General features: G+C 50.2%; 1 protein-coding gene across 1 annotated transcript in view; it reads left to right on the top strand.

Moving 5' to 3' along the window:
• Nucleotides 1-25,980, top strand: part of LOC141257754 (sulfotransferase 6B1-like) — a 297,433-nt gene that overhangs the window by 239,029 nt on the left and 32,424 nt on the right. Inside the window, exon 7 of the mRNA XM_073672684.1 lies at nt 3,424-3,580. Coding sequence (XP_073528785.1) covers nt 3,424-3,580 — 157 coding nt within the window. The remainder of the gene's footprint in view (nt 1-3,423; nt 3,581-25,980) is intronic.

The raw sequence follows: 25,980 nt of genomic DNA on the forward strand, positions 1-25,980 counted from the left end.
TGAAAACACTATTATTTTTTAAAATAAATCCTTTACACTAAATGACAAGTACAGTAAGCAACACTGTCACTGTACTTCATATATATGTGACTGACATGTTTCTATCTATCTAATCTATGTGTGATGCTCTATTCTTTCTGTTCTAAATTGTCGGGTACCGCTGCTGAATTGCCGGCCGGCTTTTTTAAAGAGACGGTGCATGAAAACACTAATATTTTTTTTAATAAATCCTTTACACTAAATGACAAGTGCAGTAACCAACACTGTTACTGTGCTTCTTATATGTGTGACTGACATGTTTCTATCTATCTAATCTATGTGTGATGCTCTATTCCTTCTTGTCTAAATTGTCGGGTACCAGTGTATGCCGCTGCTGAATTTGCCGGCCGGCTTTTTTAAAGAGAGTGTCTTCTGAGCAGTTTGTCAGCTTTTGGACACCTTTGAAGGTGTTTTCTATGTGTTTTTGTTTGCCTGCCATTGGTTTTAACGGTGTTCGACGGTGTTCGACGGTGTTCTAAGGTGTTCGACGAACAGTTCGACGAACAGTTCCTCGAACATCCCGGTGTTCAACGAACCGAACCGAACCCGAACACTATGGGGGTGTCTCAACACTACTCAGGACCTGCGGTTGGGGGCTGCACTCTCCTAACTTTCAGGACCTGTGGTGATGCACATCTGATCCTGAGTCACGTGATCTGTAGGAGGACACGTGGCCTGCAATTTTGTAACCTGGAAGCGGTGAGCACGAGCGGCGGTCTGCAGCACACGGCACATGGTGTGTCAAGCTACCTGTACCTTGCGGTGAGACGTGCCTGCTCCTTCCATTTTCACACTAACACTGGAGTTGTGCAGGGGTGCACAACTCGAACAGGTGAGTGGCCTTTTGGCTGTTTCCGTCACATCTACCTATCAGGTCCTTCACATAGCGTGCTTTTTCTCCCTTTCTCTTCCAACTTCCTGTTTGTGGCACAGTATATGGGAGGGGTAAAACTTTTCCAGATGGGTGGTCACCATGGTGGCCATTTTGAAGTTGGCCATTTTGGATCCAACTTTATTTTTTTCAATGGGAAGAAGGTCATGTGACACATCAAACTTATTGAAACTTTCAGAAGAAAAACAATGGTGTGCTTGGTTTTAACGTAACTTTATTCTTTCATGAGTTATTTACAAGTTTCTCTTTGTTTACAGGTATTGACAGTTCGCAGAGGTTAACACATGAGGAGTGGATAGAAATTGTGTTGATGTCTGGTGAACGCAGTATCCGGGTCATTGCAGCAGATTTCAATGCAAGACACCCTACGAGACCACCCATCTCCCATGCTACAGTTAGAAAACTGCTTGCCAAATTTCGTGAAACAGGTTCAGTGTTGGATTTGCCAAAATGTGGACGCAAGAAAACTGTCACTAATGAAGAAACATCAGTGGCTGTCCTAGCTTCATTCAGCAAGAGCCCACAGCGTAGCACTCGCCGCATGTCACTGGAGAGTGGCATCAGTTGAACATCCCTTTGGCGGATATTAGCTACTCACAAATGGCACCCTTACAAAATCCAGCTGCTGCAGCATCTCAACAAGTATGACCCAGATCGGCGCACTGAATTTGCAGAATGGGCAAAACAAAAATTGGAACAGGACCCTCAGTTTACTCAGAACATTATGTTCAGTGATGAGGCAAACTTTTTTGTGAATGGTGAAGTTAACAAACAAAACCACCACTATTGGTCTGACACTAACCCACAGTGTATAGATCCCTCCAAGACTGTTGGAACACAAAAAATGATGGTATGGTGTGGTATATGGGGTGCAAAGATAGTGGGGCCATTCTTCATCAATGGAAACCTCAATGCCTCTGGATATCTGAAATTGCTACATGATGATGTGTTGCCCTCTTTATGCACTGAAGATGGCACGTTCCCTGAGTTTTTCCAACAAGATGATGCACCACCACATTATGGGTGTCAGGTCCGAGCATTCCTACATGAACAGTTTCCTGGAAAGTGGATTGGTCTTCGTGGGCCAGTTGAATGACCACCAAGGTCTCCTGATCTGACCCCCTTAGACTTTTATCTTTGGGGTCATCTGAAGGCAATTTTCTATGCTGTGAAGATACGAGATGTGCAGCATCTGAAACAACGGATACTGGAAGCCTGTGCTAGCATTTCTTCTGTGGTGTTCCTATCAGTGTGTCAAGAGTGGGAGAAGAGGGTTACATTGACAATCCAACACAATGGGCAGCACTTTGAACACATTTTATAAGTGGTCATAAACTTGTAAATACCTCATGAAAGAATAAAGTTACGTTAAAACCAAGCACACCATTGTTTTTCTTATGAAATTCTCAATAAGTTTGATGTGTCACATGACCCTCTTCCCATAGAAAAAAAATAAAGTTGGACCCAAAATGGCCAACTTCAAAATGGCCACCATGGTCACCACCCATCTGGAAAAGTTTTCCCCCTCCCATATACTAATGTGCCACAAACAGGAAGTTGATATCACCAACCATTCCCATTTTATTTAGGTGTATCCATATAAATGGCCCACCCTGTAGAAAGACTTATTGTCTGGTTTTGGTTCTAAAAACATCATCAAAAACTACAGAGGCTTTTTTTTTCATTCAAAACAATATGGCTATAACAATGCAAACAAAAAATACAGTATATATCAAATTGACAGTCAATGGCACTTAAGGGGGTTGTCCAGATTTTGGCATGAAATTCTGCAGTCACTCTATGTGTCTGCAGACTTGTGAATCTTAATAGCATGGGCGCACTGTCAGGAACCTCCAATGCTGGCGCCAGGAGTGGGGGCAGATAAGTGATATGCCACCTATCTTCTAGATGTGCTCGACCTCAATACCAGTTAATTTAGTGAGGCCGCGCACGTCTGGCTGGAATGTGGCTTGAAGTATGCATATAGCATACTTGCAGTCTCATGACCTCACGCTCCCAGTGCCGGCACTAGAGAATCCTGACAACGCATGCCATATGCGCTGTAAGGATTTAAAAATCTGCAATCACATGGCATTTCATAGAAAAACATACTTCAAAAGGTGCTGGAGACTGAGGCGCACTTGAAACTGGTGAAACAGGTAGGTCCCCGGTCGCTTCACCCAGCCTGCTGCCAATGACTGTTAGGTCTTTTCTGCATGTGTTTATAGGTGGAGACTTGTCACTCCAGGGGAGTGGGCACACAGAAGCCACCGGGGACCCGCCTGTCTGACTAATCTCCAATGAGGATCGGTCGCCAACAGTTTTTAAAGTGTTTTTCTCTTAACACAGAGTTTCAGATTCAAACATATATGGCTGATAGCAGACAGCTAGTGTCTGAGACATGCTGCCCGTGGATCAGGCAGCATGTATCAGCTCTTTCATTTCATTTAAGCAACACAAGTTTTTTTACATTTATTTTCCCTTGAATTAAGGACTTTCCCACAGCACTGAAAAAAATATCGGAATTCTGTCAGCTTCCATTGAATGAGGAACAAATTGATCTAGTAGCAAGCCACACTTCTTTTAACGCTATGAAAGAACAATCAGAAAATACTCACGGAAAACTGGGTGACTCATTCTTCAGAAAAGGTAGGTCACAATCACAAAACCGCAGAGGTTCCATCTTTCATAGTTGCTTATATATTTTTTTCAATATACATTAGTGACTGAAAGAATACACATTGCCACTAAATACAGGACCTATTCTCTCTATATGAGGTGTGTACATAAGATGACTTTGAGAAAACTAATGCCATCATGAAAGTTTGGTTCGTCTGGGGCCAAAATGACTAATCTACATTCGTAAATTGCCATCAAAGCCTTTCATTATTATTTTTAGGCTGCGTGCACACGATGCGTTTTTCATGCGTTTATGCTGCGGAATTTCCACAGCGGAAACGCATCAAAAACGCATGGTAATCTGCACCCCGTGGTCCCCAATGGCATTCCGCAATGTCAATGCACATGCTGCGGATTTTTCCGCAGAGTTTCTGCAGCGCTCATAAATCCGCAGCATGTTCATTAATTTTGCGGAAGCGCCGCCATTGACTTGCATTGAGACGCATAGAATCCGTGTCTGTACATTTGTACAAGCGGATTATATGCGGTTCAATGTGCGGATGGTACCCAGTTCTGGAGGAGAGAAGACTCTCATCCAGACCTGGGTACCATTGTACCTGTGAAAAAAAGAATAAAATAATAAATAAAGTTTATATTCACCTGTCCGGCGGCCCCTGCAGCGCTTCTCCTTCCAGGACCTGAGATGACGTCGCGGTCATGTGACCGCAGGCTGTCTCACGAGATGCCGGCAACCAGGAAGGAGCGAGACGGCACACGCGGCGGCATCGGAGGTAAGTATAGCTTTTATTTTTTTATTTTTACGGTCACACTGTATAAATCCATGCTGTTTGCGTGGATTTATATAGTGTGACCTAGTTATAAAGCACTTTCCAAGTGATGCTATCGCCTGGAAAGTGCTTGTCAGTCCGCATGCGGAAACACATGCGTTAACGCATGTGGATATGACTCGCCGAGGGGCACCCGGAACCGGGCTTCTAGGGGTTGTAGAATCCGTGGCGGTGACCCGGTCCCGTGGCTCAGGGTGGTCAGGCCGATGGCGGTATTTTGTGGGGGTTTTAGGTTAATTGTCCGACTACACCACCCGTGGATTGCGGTCAGTGCGGACCGCTGCTGCAAGGCAGACCGCTGGGGCTGATGGTGTATGCAGCTGAGGTAGTGTGACTCCCCACGGGAAGAGTGCTGCCCCAGGGCAGAGAATCTGGATGATGGGAGTGATGGTGCGCGGGCGTCCCAGCACTAGTAGTGCTGGTGCGGCGATGAAGCACAGAGACGTGGGGTTGCAGTTCAAGTTCTTTACTCAGTTCTTTATGTCCCAAGTCATTCCGCGGTCAATGACTGCCCAAGCCGTGCTGCGTCCACCAGGCAGGGGGCTCAGTCAACCCCCAGGCAATTCCAGAGTGTGTCACAGGACTCCCTTCTACTCCTTTCTCTGGCCGTGCCCCACCAGTGACACTACGTCTGTCCAGCTCCCGCGGGCCTTCTCTTGGGAAGGCTTCGTGCTCACCTCCCTGACCCTATGTGGTATGCCTTTCTAGTAGGTGTAGTGAGGGGTCGCACCAAGATATGATCGCGACAGCCGGTCCTTGGCTGAGGATTAGTCGCCTCCACCAACTTGGGATCCGGCACCCTGTTCTGCCAACCCATCACCCGCAATCTCCTGGGCCTTTGGGGTTCCTTCTGCCTTCGTGTCTCTGGGCCTCTCTTTTGTTTCTGGCCTTCACTCCAGGCCTGCCTCGTGGAGCTGGGCCCAGACTGAGCCACAGCTCCCTGTCAGCCCTCTCTGGCTGAACTCCTCTCCTCTTCTCCTCCTGACTGAACTCTTCTCTTTCAGTGCTGGCTGGGCTTCACAGGCTAGGCCCGCCTCCGGAGCAGAGCTCCACAGAGGCCCTGCTCTGTCACTTCCTCTCTCAGACTGAACACTGATCTAAGATGGTGCCCACCTTATATACCTCCCTCTCTGTGTATGAGCCCAGATGACTTGCAACCAATGGGCTCCTACCTATGCCCAGAGACCCAACCCCTATCTGCTCCTACATCACTGGGTTTTCCTCCCCCCTCCCCACTCCAGCCAGGGACAGATTCTGTCATGCCTGCATTACTGTCTAATGGGAGCACCGTTGAGCTGTCCCTCGGAAATGGGGTGTGTGTGATGCATGCAGCTTACTGAGCCTTGGTCCACACACCATCTTTACCCGGGAGTGGAATATCACACCTCTGGCAGAGGTGCAATACCCCTGTAACGGCCGAACCCTCGGGGCGCTACAGATACGCATGTGAATCCGCATGTATTCCGCATGTATTCTGCAGGAAAAACGCATGCACAATCTGCATGCGTTTTTTCTGCCAGGGAGATGCAGAAATGCTGCAGAAATTTTCTGCTTCATTTCTGCATCGTGGGCACATAGCCTTATTCAGACATGACCCCTCTATACCCAGTGTGGAAATTTGTCCTTTTCTGTACAAGTTGATCTGGTTTGTACATCTTGTACATTTTTATACTGTTCACATTAGTTCCTTTTCAATTTTTTTGTCCTCAGTAACTAAAACTGTTTAACTAGCACTTTTTTGTATTTCACTATATTGCTTTGGAGAATACCTTGTTTTCCTTACCTTGTCTGCATGATTGGATGTATCTGATTTTGGATATCTATCAATAAGTATCTCTCAATCGGTCACTGGTTACATTTTCCATGTAGTTTATAGACCGTTCTACAGACTTTTTTATTTGAGCCTGAGAACTGTGCTCTAAACCCAAGTGCGCTAAAAAAGTGACTAAAGGTTGCCACTAAAAAGTACACTAGGATGTGGTTAATACAGATGTGGTCCAACAGGATAAAGGCTCCCAATAACCGATTCTTTTCTCTCCGAGCCTGAAGACCACAGCACGGTCGTGACTAGTAGCACCTGTAGCCAAAGCCAAGGAAGACCCAATCTTGCTCCTAGCATCTGCTGGGCTCCCAACCAAGCAAAACTAAGAGCCATTTAGGTCAGCTCCCCTCCCAAGAGAGGAGAGTCAGGGTTTTTTAAGGGGGATCGGAACCTGAGCCTCCTAGACCGATCATGAGGGAACCCATGAGGGAGCCTCACCCTGAAAAGTGTTAGTGAAAGGACACACAGTGATTGGTTGACACAAAAGTGAAAACAATTAAATAATTAGTGAAGGTATTCTAGTGTAATACTAGCCAGATCTTTGACCGGAATTTAAACATTTCCCATATTAGCCAAAAGGCCTGGAAAAGGATGTGCGCAAAAAAAGAATAAAAATTTATAGTGCAGTGCAAAAGTGCCATAAACTCTAGTATGTTTTCCACGCCCAGTGAGTTAAGGCAAACCAGGGTCACCAATTCTGGAACACTATGCACCTCAGGCTCTCAAACTTACGTAACCTAATGACCTTGATCCTGGAGGGCCAGGGTCTCCACCAGATGACTATATAAGCCACCCAGTGTACCGTACCCAGTGTGCATGATATATTGATACACTAGGGCGGCCCAGGCCAAAGCGGCCTTTTCGAACTATACTAGACTTCATCTTAGCCAAAAGGCCAAAATGCAATCTTTTTTTGTCACCCGCTTGACATACACATTTTAGATTGGTGGGTGCAAATAGGCTTTCTTGTCAAGTTGGGGTTCTACAAAAAAAAACAGGGTACTATGGCTATATGCCTGTTAGCCTAAAAGGTTGCCTGTTAGTTTTACACATAATACCAAATCATTATAGAAGTATTGAGCAGATTGCATTGTAAAGTCCCCTAAAAAAAATTAGTAATATAAAAATAAAAAAAAATGTCAGTAAATCCATAAAATGTAGTTATAATTTGAAAAAGCGTTCGAAAATACCCCTCCCCCATACATAGTTAGGTCCAGAAATATTTGGACAGTGACTGAATTTAATGATTTGGCCTCCGCATTCCACTATTTTTACTTTAAATGAAACAACTGAGATGCAATTAAAGTGTAGACTTTCAGGTTTAATTAAAGGGGTTGAATAAAAATATCCTGTGAAACGTTTAGGAATTGCAACCGTTTTTCTACAAAGCCTCCTCATGTCAGGGGTTCAAATGTAATTGGACAAATTTATTTTACCATAAATAAAATGTTCATTTTTAATCCTTTGTGGAGAATCCGGGAAGTCATGGATTTCACCAAACACTGGGTTCCTTCCTTGGTGATACTTTGCCAGGCCTTTACTGCAGCTGACAGTTGTTGCTTGTTGGTGGGTCTTTATGCCTTAAAGGGGTATTCCCATCTCCAAGATCCTATCCCAATATGTAGTAAGTGTAATAATACTAATATTAGCAAATACCTACAATTAGAAATGTAGTATAGTATTTTTGATTCGTAATGTCTCTTTCCTCATGTGCAGGCATTGTAGGACCTTAGGTATCCATGGTTACATCCACTGATAAAGTGACAGTTAGTTAGCTAGCTGCTAGTGGTCATAACCGTGCATACCTAAGGTCCTGTATTGCCTGCACATGATGTAGGTGGTATAGCGAATCAAAAATACTATACTACATTTCTAATTGTAGGTATTTGCTAATATTATTATTATTACACCTACTACATATTGGGATAGGATGTTGGAGATATTAATACCCCTTTAAGTTTTGTCTTAAGCATGTGTGGCGCCCCTGAGGGTTTGGTCGCCACAAGGGGGGATACTGCAGCCTGTCAGCAGGTGTAGTGTCTCCTCACCCAGGTAAGGAAGGTGCACTGGTCAGGACCCTGAATCTACATTCAACACTACACACTCCTGACCTATGGGAGGCAAGTATGCACCATAGTGCTGCCTCAGCAGGATCACAAGTGAGGGGAACCAAAAGTTAGGGGAACCATGTAGTGGGTGAAGGGTAGAACACAGTTTTAGTTTACACACATAATTTGATATATAATAGCCAGCCATCTTGAGCACAAGGTTCTTGGTTCCGTTCTTGATTCTTAGTTCTTTGACTGTGATCTTCACAGCTGACAGCGGCCTTGTGTAGGAGCCTGCAGTGTGCTGAAGATGCACGGTCCTCGTGCTCTGACCTTGAGACGAGGAGTGGGTATGAGTTAACAGTGTCTCTATCCCGGTCAAGTTCCCTTGCTTGAGAAGGTCGGGAGCTATAGTGACAGCTCCACAAGCAAAATGATCCCAGGGAGCACGGACGTAGCGGCGTATGCCACCTGTACTCTCCATTCTGGCCTGGCCAGAGGGACTCCTGCTGCAAGAGGGGTACCGGCCCCCAATATCTGACTTTGCCACTTCACGTCTCTGTCAGAGAAGCCCGGTAGGCTACAGTGGATCCCGTCGGGTGACGGGCGGAACGGAATTGCCGCCTTACCCTATATCTGTGCATAGTCCAGAGGGAGACCCAGCCTTTGCACGTACACGGACAGGAGAGGTTGAAAGGGACAGTTTAGGAACACTCAGAGGGTCCTGATCGAAGTGCCTGAATATCCTGGGTGCGCTGAGCCCTCGTCTCTGGTGGCCGCAGAGCGCCGTGAGGAGCAGGGAGAAGCCTTGCCGCTGCTTACCAAAACTGTGAGTAAAGATGTGGAAGACCATCCCTAAGGCCTCCGGACTCTTATTATTACACCGCACGGCACAGTACCAGAACTTCCTCACTACTACTACCTCCTCCATCCGCACCTCTGCCCTGAGGCCCAGCTCCACCTGTGGGGAGTTATACCATCGCCTGCTGCCACAACATCCAGCCTCAGAGGACTGCTAGCAGTGCTGGTGGGGCATCACCAGACACCACTGGTGGCGTAGTCGATAAATACCACTCAACCCGGATAAACCCATTATTACTTTTAATGTGACGGCCCTGGGCACGGAACGGGTCCAGGCCACGACTGCCTCCCCAACATCTGACCCGGCTCTGAGTACTCCATTTCCCAGGGAGGGCTGTGAGCATCACATCAACTGGCGTAGTCGGCAGGATTGTGTGCCCGCAGCAACGGAAGAAGATTGCCCATTGCTACCGGGTACTGCGCGCCTTTCTAAACAGTCTGTCGCTTTTTCACCTAAAATGGCGCCCGCCCAAGAAGAACGGACGCCATAATGTGCAGAAAGGACAGCGTCTTGGCACCTCCCATCGTGGGCCTGGCTCCCCAAAGGCGCCAAAAGAGCAGACCGCCCCCCCCCAGCAGAGACAGTCCGCGCAGTGATGTCCGTCAAAACAGATGGGATGTCCCTGGGAGGGTCCGTCAGCCAGCTGCCCTGGAACCGCCCCAAAAAGAGGTGGAGATGAAGGAAGCAACAAGCTGCAGCCATTATAGTCCTAGCATCGCCACCACTGGAAGCAGTCATGGACGCCGCGGAGGGAACTCAGCAAGAGCCTTCTGCGGCTGGCCCGGCTGCCAGCACTGGTGGAGACAGAGCCAGTTTACACCCACACTTGGGAGTTCCCCTAATTCCCAGCTATGGACCGGGCAATCTGGCCCGGAGGTGCATGAAGGCGGCTGCGCGGCGGCAGGAGGAGCAACTGCCCTCCGCCAAGGAGCAGCAGACCAGGAAGAGGAGGCTTCGGAGGGCGCCTGCAGCCCAGAGCCGGGTGAGTCAGAAATCCTTACCCCGGCCGCTGAGCAAACCGCGCCCCTCCTGGACTTGTGGTCCGAGTACCTGCTGCCTGGCACAGCGACCTGGGAGCAAGCTCTGGCCCCAGAGCTCCAAGCTGCCGCCATCTCCGGACACCTCCGTGGTCTCCCACCTCCATTACCGGAAGACCCTGGGCCTGCATGGGAATCCACGGGCCCCAACCTGGAAAGGCCCGCGGACTCGGGCCTGCTGCAGCGCCCCCTAACGCTGCTTCCGGGCCCCACGGTTACCTGCCCGGTGGCAGAAGAGAGGGCCTGGGACAACCAGGGGGGCAACCTAGAAGGCTCCCCCCGGGAGACCCGGGCCGAAGGGAGGAGAAGGGAGCAGTGCCTCCAACAGATCCTCCAACTAAACCAGGAGCAGCAAGAACGGGAGGTTCGGTGTGAGCAGCTCCGAGTGCGGGCCAAAGCTGCTAAGTCCAAAGCCCGCCAAAGGGAGGCTTCCCACCCGAGCCCCCGTGAAGAAGGGTAGGTGGTCCGCTTCCACCAGGAGGCCGGATGGGGCTTCATCAGGAGTCCCGAGCTGGAGCAGGACGTCTTCTTCAATCTTCACAATGTTGAGCCCCTGCTCAAAAAGGGGCACCCTGGCCAGAACCTCACCCCGGGTGATGTAGTGTCCTTCACCAGCCACGGTGGGGTGCGGGGGTGGTACGCCTTGGATGTCCACAGAGTCTCCAGGAGTGAAGCCCCCGCATACCCACCTGTGGAGGGCCGGTCAGCCTCTGTCGGGAGGAATGAGCCCTTTCCCCGGCGGGAATATATGGACTAGGCAGCCCCCGGCTGCTGTTATAGTTAAAGTTGGTTTGTTTTACATCTTGTGTTCGTTTTCTACTGTTTTCTAGAGACATTGGTCCCTGTGGACTATGGCAGGCGGCAGACTTTCTTTGTACATAATTTGCATCTATTTAGGTGCTTCCTATTGGTTTTATGCAAAGCCGTGTCTTTTCTTCTACCTCAGACCTCAGAAGCAAAACCTGTCAGGAGTGGCTTTCTTGGAGGTCCAACACAGGATCTTCATGTCCTGCAGCCACCCCAGGGCCTACGTTAAGGGTTTGGGACAGGTCCCTCTTGCTGCTGAACTGACTCCTTCTACCGCACTTTAAACAATCTGCTGCCATTGCCAGATGTCTCTTATCCTAAATTTTATACTTTTGTACTTTTATATTATTGTACTTTTGCACTTTATATTATTTATGCAACGTTTAAGAAAAGTACCTCCCATAAAGAGAAGATCGTTTTAGTGGTTACAAAAATGTTATAAAAAGCTGTACCATGCTTTGCTCTCTTTGCAGCCCGCGGACGTGCTGTGTTTTACCAGGGGGGAATGTGGCACCCCTGAGGGTTCAGTCGCCACCAGGGAGGATACAGCAGCCTGTCAGCAGGTGTAGTGTCTCCTCACCCAGGTAAGGAAGGTGCACTGGTCAGGACCCTGAATCTACATTCAACACTACACACTCCTGACCTATGGGAGGCAAGTATGCACCATAGTGCTGCCTCAGCAGGATCACAAGTGAGGGGAACCAAAAGTTAGGGGAACCATGTAGTGGGTGAAGGGTAGAACACAGTTTTAGTTCACACACATAATTTGATATATAATAGCCAGCCATCTTGAGCACAAGGTTCTTGGTTCCGTTCTTGATTCTTAGTTCTTTGACTGTGATCTTCACAGCTGACAGCGGCCTTGTGTAGGAGCCTGCAGTGTGCTGAAGATGCACGGTCCTCGTGCTCTGACCTTGAGACGAGGAGTGGGTATGAGTTAACAGTGTCTCTATCCCGGTCAAGTTCACTTGCTTGAGAAGGTCGGGAGCTATAGTGACAGCTCCACAAGCAAAATGATCCCAGGGAGCACGGACGGAGCGGCGTACGCCACCTGTACTCTCCATTCTGGCCTGGCCAGAGGGATTCCTGCTGAAAGAGGGGTACCGGCCCCCGATATCTGACTTTGCCACTTCACGTCTCTGTCAGAGAAGCCCGGTAGGCTACAGTGGATCCCGTCGGGTGACGGGCGGAACGGAATTGCCGCCTTACCCTATATCTGTGCATAGTCCAGAGGGAGACCCAGCCTTTGCACGTACACGGACAGGAGAGGTCGAAAGGGACAGTTTAGGAACACTCAGAGGGTCCTGATCGAAGTGCCTGAATATCCTGGGTGCGCTGAGCCCTTGTCTCTGGTGGCCGCAGAGCGCCGTGAGGAGCAGGGAGAAGCCTTGCCTCTGCTTACCAAAACCGTGAGTAAAGATGTGGAAGACTATCCCTAAGGCCTCCGGACTCTTATTATTACACCGCACCACACAGCACCAGAACTTCCTCACTACTACTACTACCTCCTCCATCCGCACCTCTGCCCTGAGGCCCACCTCCGCCTGTGGGGAGTTATACCATCGCCTGCTGCCACAACATCCAGCCTCAGAGGACTGCTAGCAGCGCTGGTGGTGCATCACCAGACACCACAGGTGGCGTAGTCGATAAATACCACTCAACCCGGATAAGCCCATTATTACTTTTAATGTGACGGCCCTGGGCACGGAACGGGTCCAGGCCACGACTGCCTCCCCAACATCTGACCCGGCTCCGAGTACCCCATTTCCCAGGGAGGGCTGTGAGCGTCACACATGTGAAATGCATGCTCCATGGGGTTAAGATCTAGCGATTGATTCGGCCATTGCAGAATATTCCACATCTTTGCCTTAAAAACTCCTAAATTGTTTTCGCAGTATGTTTTGGGTCATTGTCCATCTGTACTGTGAAGAGCTGTCCAATCATCCTTGCTGCATTTTGTTGAATCTGAGCAGAAAGTATAGCCATGTACACTTCAGAATTCATCCGGCTGCTTCTGTCTTCAATCACATCATCAATAAACACTAGTGACCCAGTGCCATTGGAAGCCATGCATGCCCATGCCATCACACTACTGACACCATGTTTTACAGAGGATGTGGTGTGCTTTGGATAATGAGCTGTTCCAAGCCTTCTCCATACTTTCTTCTTCCCATCATTCTAGTACAAGTTGATCTTAGTTTCATCTGTCCAAAGAATGCTTTTCCAGAACTGAGATGGCTTCTTTAGATGTTGTTTGGCAAAGTCTAATTTGGCCTTTCTATTTTTAAGGCTGATTAATAGTTTGCATCTTGTTGCGAACACTTTGTATTTGCTCTCATGAAGTCTTCTCTTTATGGTAGACTTAGATACTGAAAGACCTGCTTCATGGAGAGTTTTCTTCACTTAGGTGGATGTCGTAAAGGGGTTTTTCTTCACAATGGAAAGGATTCTATGATCATCCACCACTGTTGTTGTCCGTGGATGTCCAGACTTTTTTAAGTTCCCAAGCTCATCAATTTTTTGTGCAGAATATACCAAGCTGTTTATTTGGCCACCCCTAACATTTCTGCTATCTCTCTAATGGATTTCTTCTTTTTTTCCACCCTAATGATGGTCTGTTTCATTTCCATTGAGAGCTCCTTTGATCGCATGTTGCATCTGAGCAACATTTTCCAAATACAAATGCCACAACTGGAATCAGCTCCAGACCTTTTACCTGCTTAATTAATGATGGATTAACGAGGGAAAACCCCATGCAGTCCTTTAAAGAGCTTTTGAGATAATTGTCTAAATTACTTTTGGTCCCTTGAAAAAGAGGCAGATATATATTAAAGAATTGCACTTTCTAAACCCTTATTCCAATTAGGATGTGATGACCCTAAAATTAAAGCTGAGAATCTGCACTGTATCTTGAATATGTTTTGGTAAATTTGTGTCACTATCCAAATATTTCTGACCTAACTGTAGGTATATGGTATTGCGACAACTGAACAACCCATGAACATGACAATGGCAAATATGCACAGCCAAAAAATATGTAATGGTGCTATATCAGTAAGCAAAACTCGAATACAACAAAAAAGGAGGAAAGGGCATTTCAGTAACAAGAAGCATACCTCTCTGTAAATATAACACATTTTATTGAGACCATATTACATACTCCATGCTAAAATCAAATAAGACCAAAATACCCACAACTGACACCCCCAAAAATAATGATGATGACTGTATGACACCCACTATAGTTATAATGAAATGGGTCCAGCAATCTGACCTTGGTAACCAGAACCTGAGAAAAAAACAACACTAAGCAATAGTAACATAGTAACATAGTTTGTAAAGCCGAATAAAGACTTGCGTCCATCAAGTTCGACCTGTTAGTTCTGTAATTGCTAAAGTTGATCCAGAGGAGGGCAAAAACCCCAAATGATTTAGCCAATCTTCACCTGAGGAAAAATTCCCTCCCGACTCTGAAACCAGCAGTCAGAATAAATCCCTGTATCAACCTACTATTTTATTTTATTTTTAAGTATACGCTGAAATCTGCCTGGTATCTAGAAATGCATCCAGTCCCAGCTTGAACTGGTGTAGTGAATCCAACATTACCGTCTCCTCACTCAGTGAATTCCATATTCTCACTGCTCTTACCGTAAAGAACCCCTTCCTATGCTGGTGCTGAAACCTTTTCTCTTCCAGTCTTAGTGAATGCCCTCTTGTTACCGTAATATCCCTCCTTTTGAACAAATCCAGGGCAAGATCTCTATACTGTCCCCTAACATATTTGTACACATTTATTATGTCCCCCCTCAACCTTCTCTTTTCCAGGCTGAATAGTCCTAGTTTTGCCAACCTCTCTGGGTATTGCAGTCCCTCCATTCCCTTTATTAATTTTGTTGCCCTCCTTTGTACCTTTTCAAGCTCATTTATATCCTTTCTATATATTGGGGCCCATAACTGAGAACAGTATTCCAAGTGTGGTCTGACCAGTGCTTTGTACAGTGGAAGAACAATGTTCTCATCCTTTGCAGCTATACCTCTTCTGATACATCCCATTACCCTGTTTGCCCTTACAGCAGCGGCCTGACTTTGGGCACTCCAATTTAGTTTGCTATCAATCAAGAAGCCCAAGTCCTTCTCCATCTCTGAATTCCCCAATGATTTCCCATTCAGTGAGTACTGGTGACTTCCATTTTTCCTTCCCATATGTATGACCTTACATTTCTCCTCGTTAAACCTCATTTGCCATTTAATGCTCCTGACGCGCCCCTGGGCCTGTGCTGAGTAGCGTTGCGCACGCGGGGGCCTACCCGGAGCCGGATCTGATAGGGGTAGTAGTTTCGTGGCGGTGACCCGGTCCGTGCCCAGGGAGTCAAACTAAGTGGCGGTGCTTGTCAGAAGATGTTATATTGCTCGACTACGCCACCCGTTGAATGCGGTTATGAGACCGCCGCTGCAGGGCAGACCGCTGAGGCCGGTGGTACGGTTGTGCAGCGTGGATGGTATAACCCCCAACGGGAGGGGTATGGCCTCAGGGCAGTGGACGTGGATAATGAAACACTCGGAGACGGTGCGGTGTAGTTCAGGGTCTTTACTGGTGGCAAAGGTAGACCCTCCCGGAGTACTGGCTAGCGATCGGGGCCTGGTCAGTCCGCGAGCAGATGGGATCTCCCCTGGCCAGGCGGAGTTGTAGGCCTCCGCAACTAATGGTACTCTTCTGGCTACCTTGCTAGAGGCGGGTAAAAGTAGCCCACGTCCCTGAGTGTACCGTGTGGTGCTCACCCGTATGGCCGGTGACTCGGGGCCTTCTGGTAGCTTCCGCTCCACGACGGCGGTGCTGGTCCCTTGTGTGTGACCGTGCCTTCGGGTTTCTTGGCCAGAGGACCTGAAATCCCCTGCCGGGCGGTTTCTGCTGCTGGGTAAGGATTAGTCCCCACAGCCTCGGACTCCGTGTCCGGTAAGAACTCTTCAATCAGGGCGAGCTCTACAGCTTCCAGCCCCTGATTCCTTTTAGCACTGCTCCCACTGAGCTCCTGATCTTTCTTTCCTATAGCCGCTCCACTACAGACCAGACTGTGTCTCTGTCTGTGTTCTCTCACTCTACTCACTAACCCTGCCTCAGCCCCAGCTTTATATAGGGGAAGTTCTTCCCCTCCCAGGACTGGGCAGGAGGTGTGGTATGCTTGGGATTCCTGACCAGGAGACCTCCCCCCTGCTCACAGACGTAATATGGCTATTACTGTGGAAACCAGACCCCTGGGGTGCCACATTCCCCCCTAGTGAAATTTAGTACTCCGGGACTAAACATATTTTTGTAAACATAACAAGTATAAACAGAAACAGCATAACAAGGAAAAACACATTATGATGGTCACGGCGTGTCCGCAACCGGGTGCAGTTTTTGAAGAAAACAAGGGTGTCCATTTCACCAAGGAACAGGGAGCCGTAACCAGGTAGGGGTCTGTCCTACCCCGAGTCTTTAACAGTCTTAGTCCTTTCCTGGGTTACGCTCCAAACATATATACAAAGGATTCCGGCTAATCCATAAAAGGCACCTATGAAATAACTAGAAATACATAATTATTTGCAAGTAACAGGAAACAGGTAAATACAAATAAAACAGTCTAAACACTTTAGATCCTCCAACGTACGGGCAACTGGCCTCTAGTGGCTCTAGTGGACCTACGGAGCTTACTGACTGGTCCTGAGCTACAAGGTGTAGGAGCTGTCAAAGGTAAACTGGGCAGCTGTCTACGGGCTCTTTGGCTCACTAGGGGTACGGCAGGCTCACTATAAGCAGAGGGTCGATTCTCCTGGTCTGCTTGTGTGGGGTCTTCTGCCTCCTGGACCGGCTGCTCTTCCAGCTCTACCTGTTTTTCCGTAGGCACTTGGGATGCTGGCTGGAGGAAGGTGAGGACGGGTACCACAACAGCGCCATTTACTTGAGTCCAAGATCGAGGGAAGTCTCCGAGTGCAGTACTAACCATCTCCTCCCTTTCCTCTACGGGTTGAGGGTTTTCTTGATCTTCAGGGTTTCGTAGCTGCTCGGGACACTTCTTCAGGTGATCTCGGGAGACAATGGCTGTGGTTTCTCCTCCGTCCTTACTGATTGTGCAGACTTTTGGGTTCTCATGGCTTGAGGGCAGTACGGTGTACGGGTCCTTCTCCCACTGGTCGTCCAACTTGTGGAGCCGTCTCTTCCTCTTCAAGACCTGCTCTCCAGGTACCAGGGGAACAGCGGGAGCATACTGGTTGTAAGTCTTCTCCTGTCTTTCTCTAGCTTGACAGAGACTTCGCTCAACGCTCTCCTGTACTTTCCGGTACTGCTGCTGCCTTTCTGTGTCCCAGTCTGCTTCTGGTGAAGTGTCCTCGGGTGTCAGGACTCCCATATCCAGATCAACAGGCAGCTTACCAGGTCTTGCTCTCATTAGGTAAGCCGGGGTACAGTTGGTAGAACCTACCGGGATGTGGTTGTATAGGTCCACCAGATCAGGCAGTTTCTCAGGCCACAGACTGCGTTCTTCCAGGGGCAATGTTTTCAGAAGGTCTATCACCACCTGGTTCATTTTCTCACAGAGTCCATTGGTTTGCGGATGATAGGGTGTTGTTCTTATCTTCCGGCAGCCATACAGAGTGCAGAACTCCTGGAAGACTTCCGCTTCAAAGGCAGGTCCCTGGTCCGTCAGCACCTGCTCTGGGTATCCGTGTGGATGGCAGAAGTGCTGCTGGAAGGCTCTAGCTGCTGTTTGAGCCATTAAGTCCTTGACGGGGACTACAACCAAGAACCGGGAGTAGTGATCCACGATGGTTAACGCATAGACGTAGCCACTTCTGCTGGGGGTCAGTTTTACATGATCTAAGGCTACCAGTTCCAACGGCTGCCTGGTGACGATGGACTGCAAGGGAGTCTTCTGGCTGGCACGGTCCTTCCTTCTTAGGTTGCATGGGCCACAGTCTCTGCACCACCTCTCGATGGTTCCTCTCATGCCTACCCAGTGGAACCGCCCGCGCAGCAGGAACTCCAGCTTCTTCCATCCGAAGTGCCCAGCTCCGTCGTGGTATGCCTCCAGTACCATAGCTGAGTCTCTTCTTGGCACCACTACTTGCCAGATCAGTTCATGCGTCCGGGAGTTAACCATTCTGCGGCACAACTTCCCCTTGTAAAGGAACAGTCGACTCTTCTCAACCCACAGTTGCTTGGTCTCCTCCGGAGCGTCTGGGTCAAGGCGGGCATCTGGCTGAGTCAGCATCTCCTTCACCAGTCGGACGGCGGGGTCACTGTCTTGCGTTTCCGCCCAGTTGTAATGAGGTAAAGGGTTGAACGTAGCGGATTGCTTACCCCTTACACGGTGGGAATACTGGATAGTCCCATGACGGTGGAACGCGGGGAGTTCAACTTCTTCCAATTCCTCTGGATCTTCCCCTACGTCCGGTAGGTTTGGCATTCTGGACAGGGCATCCGCGTTGGTATTGGAGCGTCCTGCCCGGTATTTGATCGTGAACTCATAGTTGGACAGGCGGGCCATCCATCTCTGCTCCAGGGCACCGAGTCTTGCCGTATCCAGGTGTGTCAACGGGTTGTTATCCGTGTACACGGTGAACCGGGAAGAGGCGAGGTAGTGCTTAAAGCGTTCGGTGACTGCCCACACCACTGCCAGGAATTCTAGCTTGAATGAGCTGTAATTCTCAGGGTTTCTTTCGGTGGGTCGCAGTTTTCGGCTGGCGTAAGCAATTACCCGTTCTTTCCCCTGCTGGATCTGGGACAGTACGGCTCCTAGCCCGATGTTACTTGCGTCGGTGTAGAGGATAAAGGGCTGGCTGTAATCCGGGTACGCCAGGATTTCATCCCCCGTGAGGGCCATCTTCAGCTGGCGGAAGGACTCTTCTTCCAACGTCTCCCATCTGAAGGGCGGCTTCTGGTTCTTGGCCTTCCTGGACTGGCCTATCAGGAGGTCCTGCATAGGAGCTGCCTTTTTGGTGAAACCGGGAATGAATCTTTGGTAGTAGCCTACCAACCCGAGGAACTGCCGCACTTCCTTTACGCTGGAGGGGCTTGGCCATTCCTTAATTGCGGTGATCTTATCAGGGTCGGGAGCCACTCCGTCAGCACTCACCACGTGTCCCAGGTACTGCACCCTTGGTTTCAGGAGGTGACACTTGGAGGGTTTCACCTTTAGGCCGTAGTTTGCCAGGGCTTCGAACACTTCTGCCAGGTGTTTCAGGTGGTCCTCGTAGGTCTTGGAGTAGACGATGACATCGTCCAGGTATAACAGGACCGTCTCGAAGTTTCGGTGTCCCAGACAGCATTCCATCAACCGTTGGAAGGTTCCTGGTGCGTTGCAGAGTCCGAAAGGCATGCAGGTAAACTCGCTGAGTCCCATCGGGGTGGTGAATGCGGTCTTCTCCCGGTCCGCCTCTGCTACAGGAACCTGCCAGTACCCGCTAGTGAGATCCAAAGTAGAGAAGAAGTTAGCAGATTTTAAAGCAGCCAAAGACTCCTCTATCCTTGGTAAGGGGTACGCATCTTTGTGTGTGATACGGTTGATTTTCCGGTAATCTACACACATTCTCATGGTGTTGTCTTTCTTTTTAACCAAGACCAGTGGAGCTGCCCAGGGGCTACAGCTATCCCTGATTACCCCAGCCTCCTTCATGTCTCTAAGCATCCCCTTGGCGTGTTGGTAGTGTGCAGGGGGTACGGGTCGGTATCTCTCCTTTATGGGAGGATGATCTCCCGTGGGGATATGATGTTCTACCCCTTTTACTCGCCCGAAGTCTAACGGGTGTTTACTAAACACTCTCTCGTACTCTTGAACCACCCGATAGACTCCCTGTTTCTGGTGTGAGGGAGTGGAGTCAGTACCCAAATGTAGTTGCTGACACCAGTCCTCTATTGTTTTCTTAGAGCCGTTACCTTCCTCCGGATGAGATGGAGGCAAGGGTTCCACGGACTGTACAGAATTTTGATTGATGGTATACAATTTGGCTAGCGTAGCATACCGGGGCAGGTACACTTCCCTTTTCCCGATGTTTATTATGCGAACGGGCACCCTCCCATGGCGTACATCAACCACCCCCCGTGCTGTCAAAATGGTGGGCCTACTGTCTGAGTAGACGGGTTCTACCATTGCTTGGTAGTCTCTACCTCTTAGACCAATAGCTGCCCGGCACCAAATCATCATTTCACTTTTTGGGGGCATGGCAATAGGGAAAGGGTCACACATTCTCACGCTTCCAATCTCACCACCGGAGAGTTCCACCTGTTGCCGTCGCATCAGTGCCCGGATCTCTTTTTGGAGCACTCGCTGCTGGCCGGAGCTGGCATTCTTGGCAACCTGCTGTAAAATGAAAATCACCTCTGCAAGACAATTTTCAATCACATTAGTTCCTAGAGTTATCTTTGGGTGACTCTCGCGCTTGTCAATGTCTACAATGATCAGTCCCTGTGCTGCCAGTTCGACTCTACCGACTTTAATGGTCATCTCTTTGAATCCGATCTGTGGCACGGGTTGACCATTGCTGGCGATGATACTCAAGTCGTCGTCAGGGTAGCGGGTTATATCCGAGTCATTCCAGTACTGCTTAAAGAGCACGTACGGGATGGTGGTGACCTGTGACCCGGTGTCAAGTAGGGCACTCATAGGAATGCCATCCAGTACTACAGGCAAGACTGGACGTACTCCCACGTATTTGTCACGCCAGTTCGATGGGCCTGGTGATCTTATTCCTAGGGGTTGGCCCTCTACCCCAGGTTGTGCCAGTTTAAAGGACAGTACCTTGCCATATGTCCGGGTTGATTGCAGCGGCGGCAGATGGGTTGTCCGTCCTCGTTGTATCGGTCGCTAGGTCTTCCTCTGGCCGGTGGGGTCCTCCTTGGTCGGCGCCACGGGATATCCTCCGGTCCGGATGCCAGCTGGATCTTCCCTGGAGTAGAAACATGCAAAGACTGCACAGTTCGGGTTAGCGCGGCAATGCTTTTAGTTAGCTCTTGAACCTGATGGTGCAGGTCTGTAGCCGGGTCATTGTTTAAAGCCTGCGCATCAGCTCCCACAGGCCCTGCCGACAAGGGCGCCGCCTCCTGGTGGTAAGCGGTAGTAGGGCGCCTGTGGGTTACAACGCCACCCGGTGCCGGTTCTCGGAGCACCCGAATGGCTCTGTCCTTGAACTGTGCAAAGTCCAGATGAGGATCCTGTAAGGCCATTGCCCGCAACTGGGTTCGGTGGGCATTGCAATATAGTCCCTCTATAAATTGTTCGGTCAACAGCCTGTCCTCGTTTCCCATGCCGTCAGGGTCGGTCTGCTTAATGGCTCTCAGGGCCTCTTGTAGGTTTAGTGCATAGTCCCTTATATTCTCATGTGCTCGCTGTTTGCACCCGTAGAATCTAAGCTTGATCTCGGCTGAGGTGCGGGTATCAAAGGTGTCCTTCAGCCGGGTTAATATCCCTGCGACAGTCCTCCTCCCAGGTGGCCAGGACTTTACCTCCCTTTGGGCTGCCCCGGTTAGTTGGGCCACCAGGATGCTCACTTTTTGCTTTTCTGTGAGGGGGTACACCTGGAAGAGGCTATCCAGCTTTTCTCTAAAGTCATTCAGGGTATGTGACTCCCCTGAGTACTGGGGTAGCCAGGCTGCCCCCGGGATATAGGGCATCGTGAAAGGCATGACCACTGCAGCGGTGGCGCTGGCGGTGGCTGTGGCAGTGAAGCTCTCCTCCGTATCCGACATCCTCCTCCCCCCTAGTGGACCGTGGCCTACCTTGCGATGATCCTCTTCCGTAGGCCGCGGCTCCGCAGTGGATCGTCAGGGTCGAGGACCTTCCGTCGCACTCCGGTGACGTCGGCGTCTGCTGGGCTCCTTCCAGGACCTTACGCAACGTCCGGACGTGAGGCGGAGCTTCAGTTCTCGCGCGCTTTCGGAGTCCACGCCCCTCTTCTTCCCGCGCGGCGTCTTCTAGATGGCGTCCAATGGCGGGAAAACTCCAAGGATGGCGGGAAGAAGGCAGAAGATGGCGTCCAACGGCGGGAAAACTCCACGGATGGCGGGAAGAAGGTAGAAGATGGCGTCGGATGGCGGGAATCTTCACCACAGGTAAGTTTGAAAGTCTCTTTTTCAGGCACGCAGTACCCGGTGGTTGCGGGCACGGGATCCTGCCGACTACGCCAAAGTTGACGCGCCCCTGGGCCTGTGCTGAGTAGCGTTGCGCACGCGGGGGCCTACCCGGAGCCGGATCTGATAGGGGTAGTAGTTTCGTGGCGGTGACCCGGTCCGTGCCCAGGGAGTCAAATTAAGTGGCGGTGCTTGTCAGAAGATGTTATATTGCTCGACTACGCCACCCGTTGAATGCGGTTATGAGACCGCCGCTGCAGGGCAGACCGCTGAGGCCGGTGGTACGGTTGTGCAGCGTGGATGGTATAACCCCCAACGGGAGGGGTATGGCCTCAGGGCAGCGGACGTGGATGATGAAACACTCGGAGACGGTGCGGTGTAGTTCAGGGTCTTTACTGGTGGCAAAGGTAGACCCTCCCGGAGTACTGGCTAGCGATCGGGGCCTGGTCAGTCCGCGAGCAGATGGGATCTCCCCTGGCCAGGCGGAGTTGTAGGCCTCCCCAACTAATGGTACTCTTCTGGCTACCTTGCTAGAGGCGGGTAAAAGTAGCCCACGTCCCTGAGTGTACCGTGTGGTGCTCACCCGTATGGCTGGTGACTCGGGGCCTTCTGGTAGCTTCCGCTCCACGACGGCGGTGCTGGTCCCTTGCGTGTGACCGTGCCTTCGGGTTTCTTGGCCAGAGGACCTGAAATCCCCTGCCGGGCGGTTTCTGCTGCTGGGTAAGGATTAGTCCCCACAGCCTCGGACTCCGTGTCCGGTAAGAACTCTTCAATCAGGGCGAGCTCTACAGCTTCCAGCCCCTGATTCCTTTTAGCACTGCTCCCACTGAGCTCCTGATCTTTCTTTCCTATAGCCGCTCCACTACAGACCAGACTGTGTCTCTGTCTGTGTTCTCTCACTCTACTCACTAACCCTGCCTCAGCCCCAGCTTTATATAGGGGAAGTTCTTCCCCTCCCAGGACTGGGCAGGAGGTTTGGTATGCTTGGGATTCCTGACCAGGAGACCTCCCCCCTGCTCACAGACGTAATATGGCTATTACTGTGGAAACCAGACCCCTGGGGTGCCACACTCCACCTACCCAGGTTATCCAAATCCCTCTGTAGGTCTGCACTGTCCTCTTTTGTATTAATTGTTTTACATAACTTTGTGTCATCTGCAAATATTGATATTTTACTATTTATTCCGTTGACTATGTCGTTAATAAAGATATTAACTAACATTGGGCCTAGTACAGACCCCTGTGGTACCCCACTAGTGACGCTTACCCAATCTGAGTATATTCCATTTACAACCACCCTCTGCCTTCTATCCCTTAGCCAGTAAGCTACCCACTTGCAAACATTTTCCCCCAGCCCCATCATTCTCATGTTGTATACCAACCTATTATGTGGCACGCTATCGAACGCTTTTGAGAAGTCGAGATACACGACATCCACTGGTTCCCCCTGATCTACTCGAAAGCTAACCTTCTTGTAGAAGTCAATCAGGTTTGTTTGGCAGGAGCGATTCCTCATGAATCCATGTTGGTTCGGGATTAGTGTTGAGCGAGCACTAAAATGCTCGGGTGCTCGAAGCTCGGGCCGAGCTCGCCGTGATACTCGGGTGCTCGACCCGAGCAACGAGCCCAATGTTAGTCTATGGGAGACTCGAGCATTTTTGCGGTGGCACCCCCGGCAGTCTTTTAAAAGCCTAACAAGTGCCCAAAACGATAGTGACAGTGCTCAAGTGACATGGGGACAGCATGGGGATCGCCCCAGGAAGCATTTCTGACCCCCAGGTCACTGCTGTCAACAACGTGGTCAGAGGTATTAAGCCACTTTTACAGGCTCACAATAAAACGAAAGTGAAACTTTTTTCATGTGAAATATGTTAAGGAACATCCTTTCCAGGGAAAAGACTTGTGTATAAGTTAAAATAAATGACCAAAAACAAAAATACTCCTCCACACCTTCGGCTATGTTCACAAGTAGCATTTTTTATGCGTTTTTGCACTTTTGTATTGCTTTCAACTATGACAAATGCATTTACCGGGAAATGTCATTTTAACATTTTACAACCTTATCTGGCCATGTGCTGTGTGACACATGCATAAAGTGCTGAAAAGACATGGGAACAGCATGGGGAAGACCCCTGGAAGCATCTCTGACTCCCAGGTCACTGTCTAAAAGTGTGCCCATCATAAGTGATCCTTGCCGCATCAGAAGATGCAGACTTACAACTATCCCCATGCAAGTTCTAGTCCCAGGGCAGTGTTCAATTGTACCTCCCCCATTCCTTGCAATACAAGCGCAAGTATGCAGCCTGCCATCCACCCACCCCCAGGCTGCAATACCATACTGCTTGCTTGAACTTGAAATTGGGCCTTTTAGGCATGTGGAGGCGGCCTGGAATCCATACTCAGTCCCCAGCCGCCCGGCGGCCGGGTGTCCATACTCCGTCCCCAGCCGCCCCACGGCCGAGTGTCCACACGGTCCCCAGCCGCCTGGGGGCAGTCGGGTGTCCATAAACGGTCCCCAGCCGCCCCCATTTCTCCTTGGAACATCCCCCCACACACTTTTCTTAGCCCGGCCTGCTTTAGGCAGCATTGGACGAGCCCACCAGAGAACCAGACTCCTCCGGTGGGCCCTGACTTCTCCATCGGTGGAGTTGAGAGTGCCAAGGTGAGGAGCATGATGATGATGACAGAAGTTAGCATCTGCTATGTTTTCTTTTAATGCAAGTGTAAGTGTGCAGCCTGCCACCCACCCACCCCCAGACTGCAATTCCATACTGCTAGCTTGCACTTGAAATGGGGCCTTTTAGTTTAGAGGAGGCCGAAGCTGGCCACTACCTCATGGCTGCTTCGGCAGCGAGGTATCTGTGGCACCCCAGGGGTCTGGTTTTCCACAGTAATGTAATGTTATGTCTGAGAGCAGGTGGGAGGTCCTTTGGTCAGGGATCCTGTGCATGCCACACCTCCTGCCCAGTCTTGGGAGGGGAAGAACTTCCCCTGTATAAACCCTGGGCTGAGGCAGGGTTAGTCAGTCAAGGAGAGTAGAGACAGAGAAGCAGCATAGGAAGAAACAGCAGAAGCTCAGTGGGAGCAATATTACTACGAGTCAGGGGCTGGCAGCTGCAGAGCTCGCCCTGACTGAGAAGCTTTCTTACCGGACCCGGCGTCCGAGGCTGTGGGGACTAACTCTTACCCAGCAGCAGAAGCCGACCGGCAGGGGATTTCAGGTCCTCAGGCCCAGAAACCCGAAGGCACGGTCACACGCGTGGGACCAGCACCGCCATCGTGGAGCGGAAGCCATTAGAAGGCCCCGAGTCACCAGCCATACGGGTGAGCACCACACGGTACACTCAGGGACGTGGGCTACTTATATCTGCTTCTAGCAAGGTAGCCAGAAGAGTACAGTCAGTTTGGGAGGCCTACAACTCCGCCTGGCCAGGGGAGATTCCATCTGCTCAAGGACTGACCAGGCCCCGTTCACTAGCAAGTACTCCGGGAGGGTCTATCGTTGTTACCAGTAAAGACCCTGAATTACACCGCACCGTCTCTGAGTGGTTCCTGCTACCCCCATCATCCACATCTGCTGCCCTGAGGCCATACCCCTCCCGTTGGGGGTTATACCATCTACGCTGCACCATCCATCCACCGGCCTCAGCGGACTGTCCTGCAGCGGCAGCTCCATAGCTGCATTCAACGGGTGGCGTAGTCGTCCTGCATCTACCGCTGTTACATCGCCGCTCAGTTTGACTCCCTGGGCACGGACCGGGTCACCGCCACGAGACTACAACCCTCAAGAGATCCGGCTCCGGGTAAGCTCCCGCGTGCGCAACGCAGCGTGACACAGGCCCAGGGGCGCGTCAACTTTGGCGTAGTCGGCAGGATTTCGTGCCCGCAACCACCGGGTACTGCGT

The sequence above is a fragment of the Phyllobates terribilis genome, unplaced genomic scaffold (genome assembly GCF_046119375.1).
Source record: "Phyllobates terribilis strain yellow unplaced genomic scaffold, ASM4611937v1 Scaffold_3__8_contigs__length_932513732, whole genome shotgun sequence".
NCBI lineage: Eukaryota > Metazoa > Chordata > Amphibia > Anura > Dendrobatidae > Phyllobates > Phyllobates terribilis.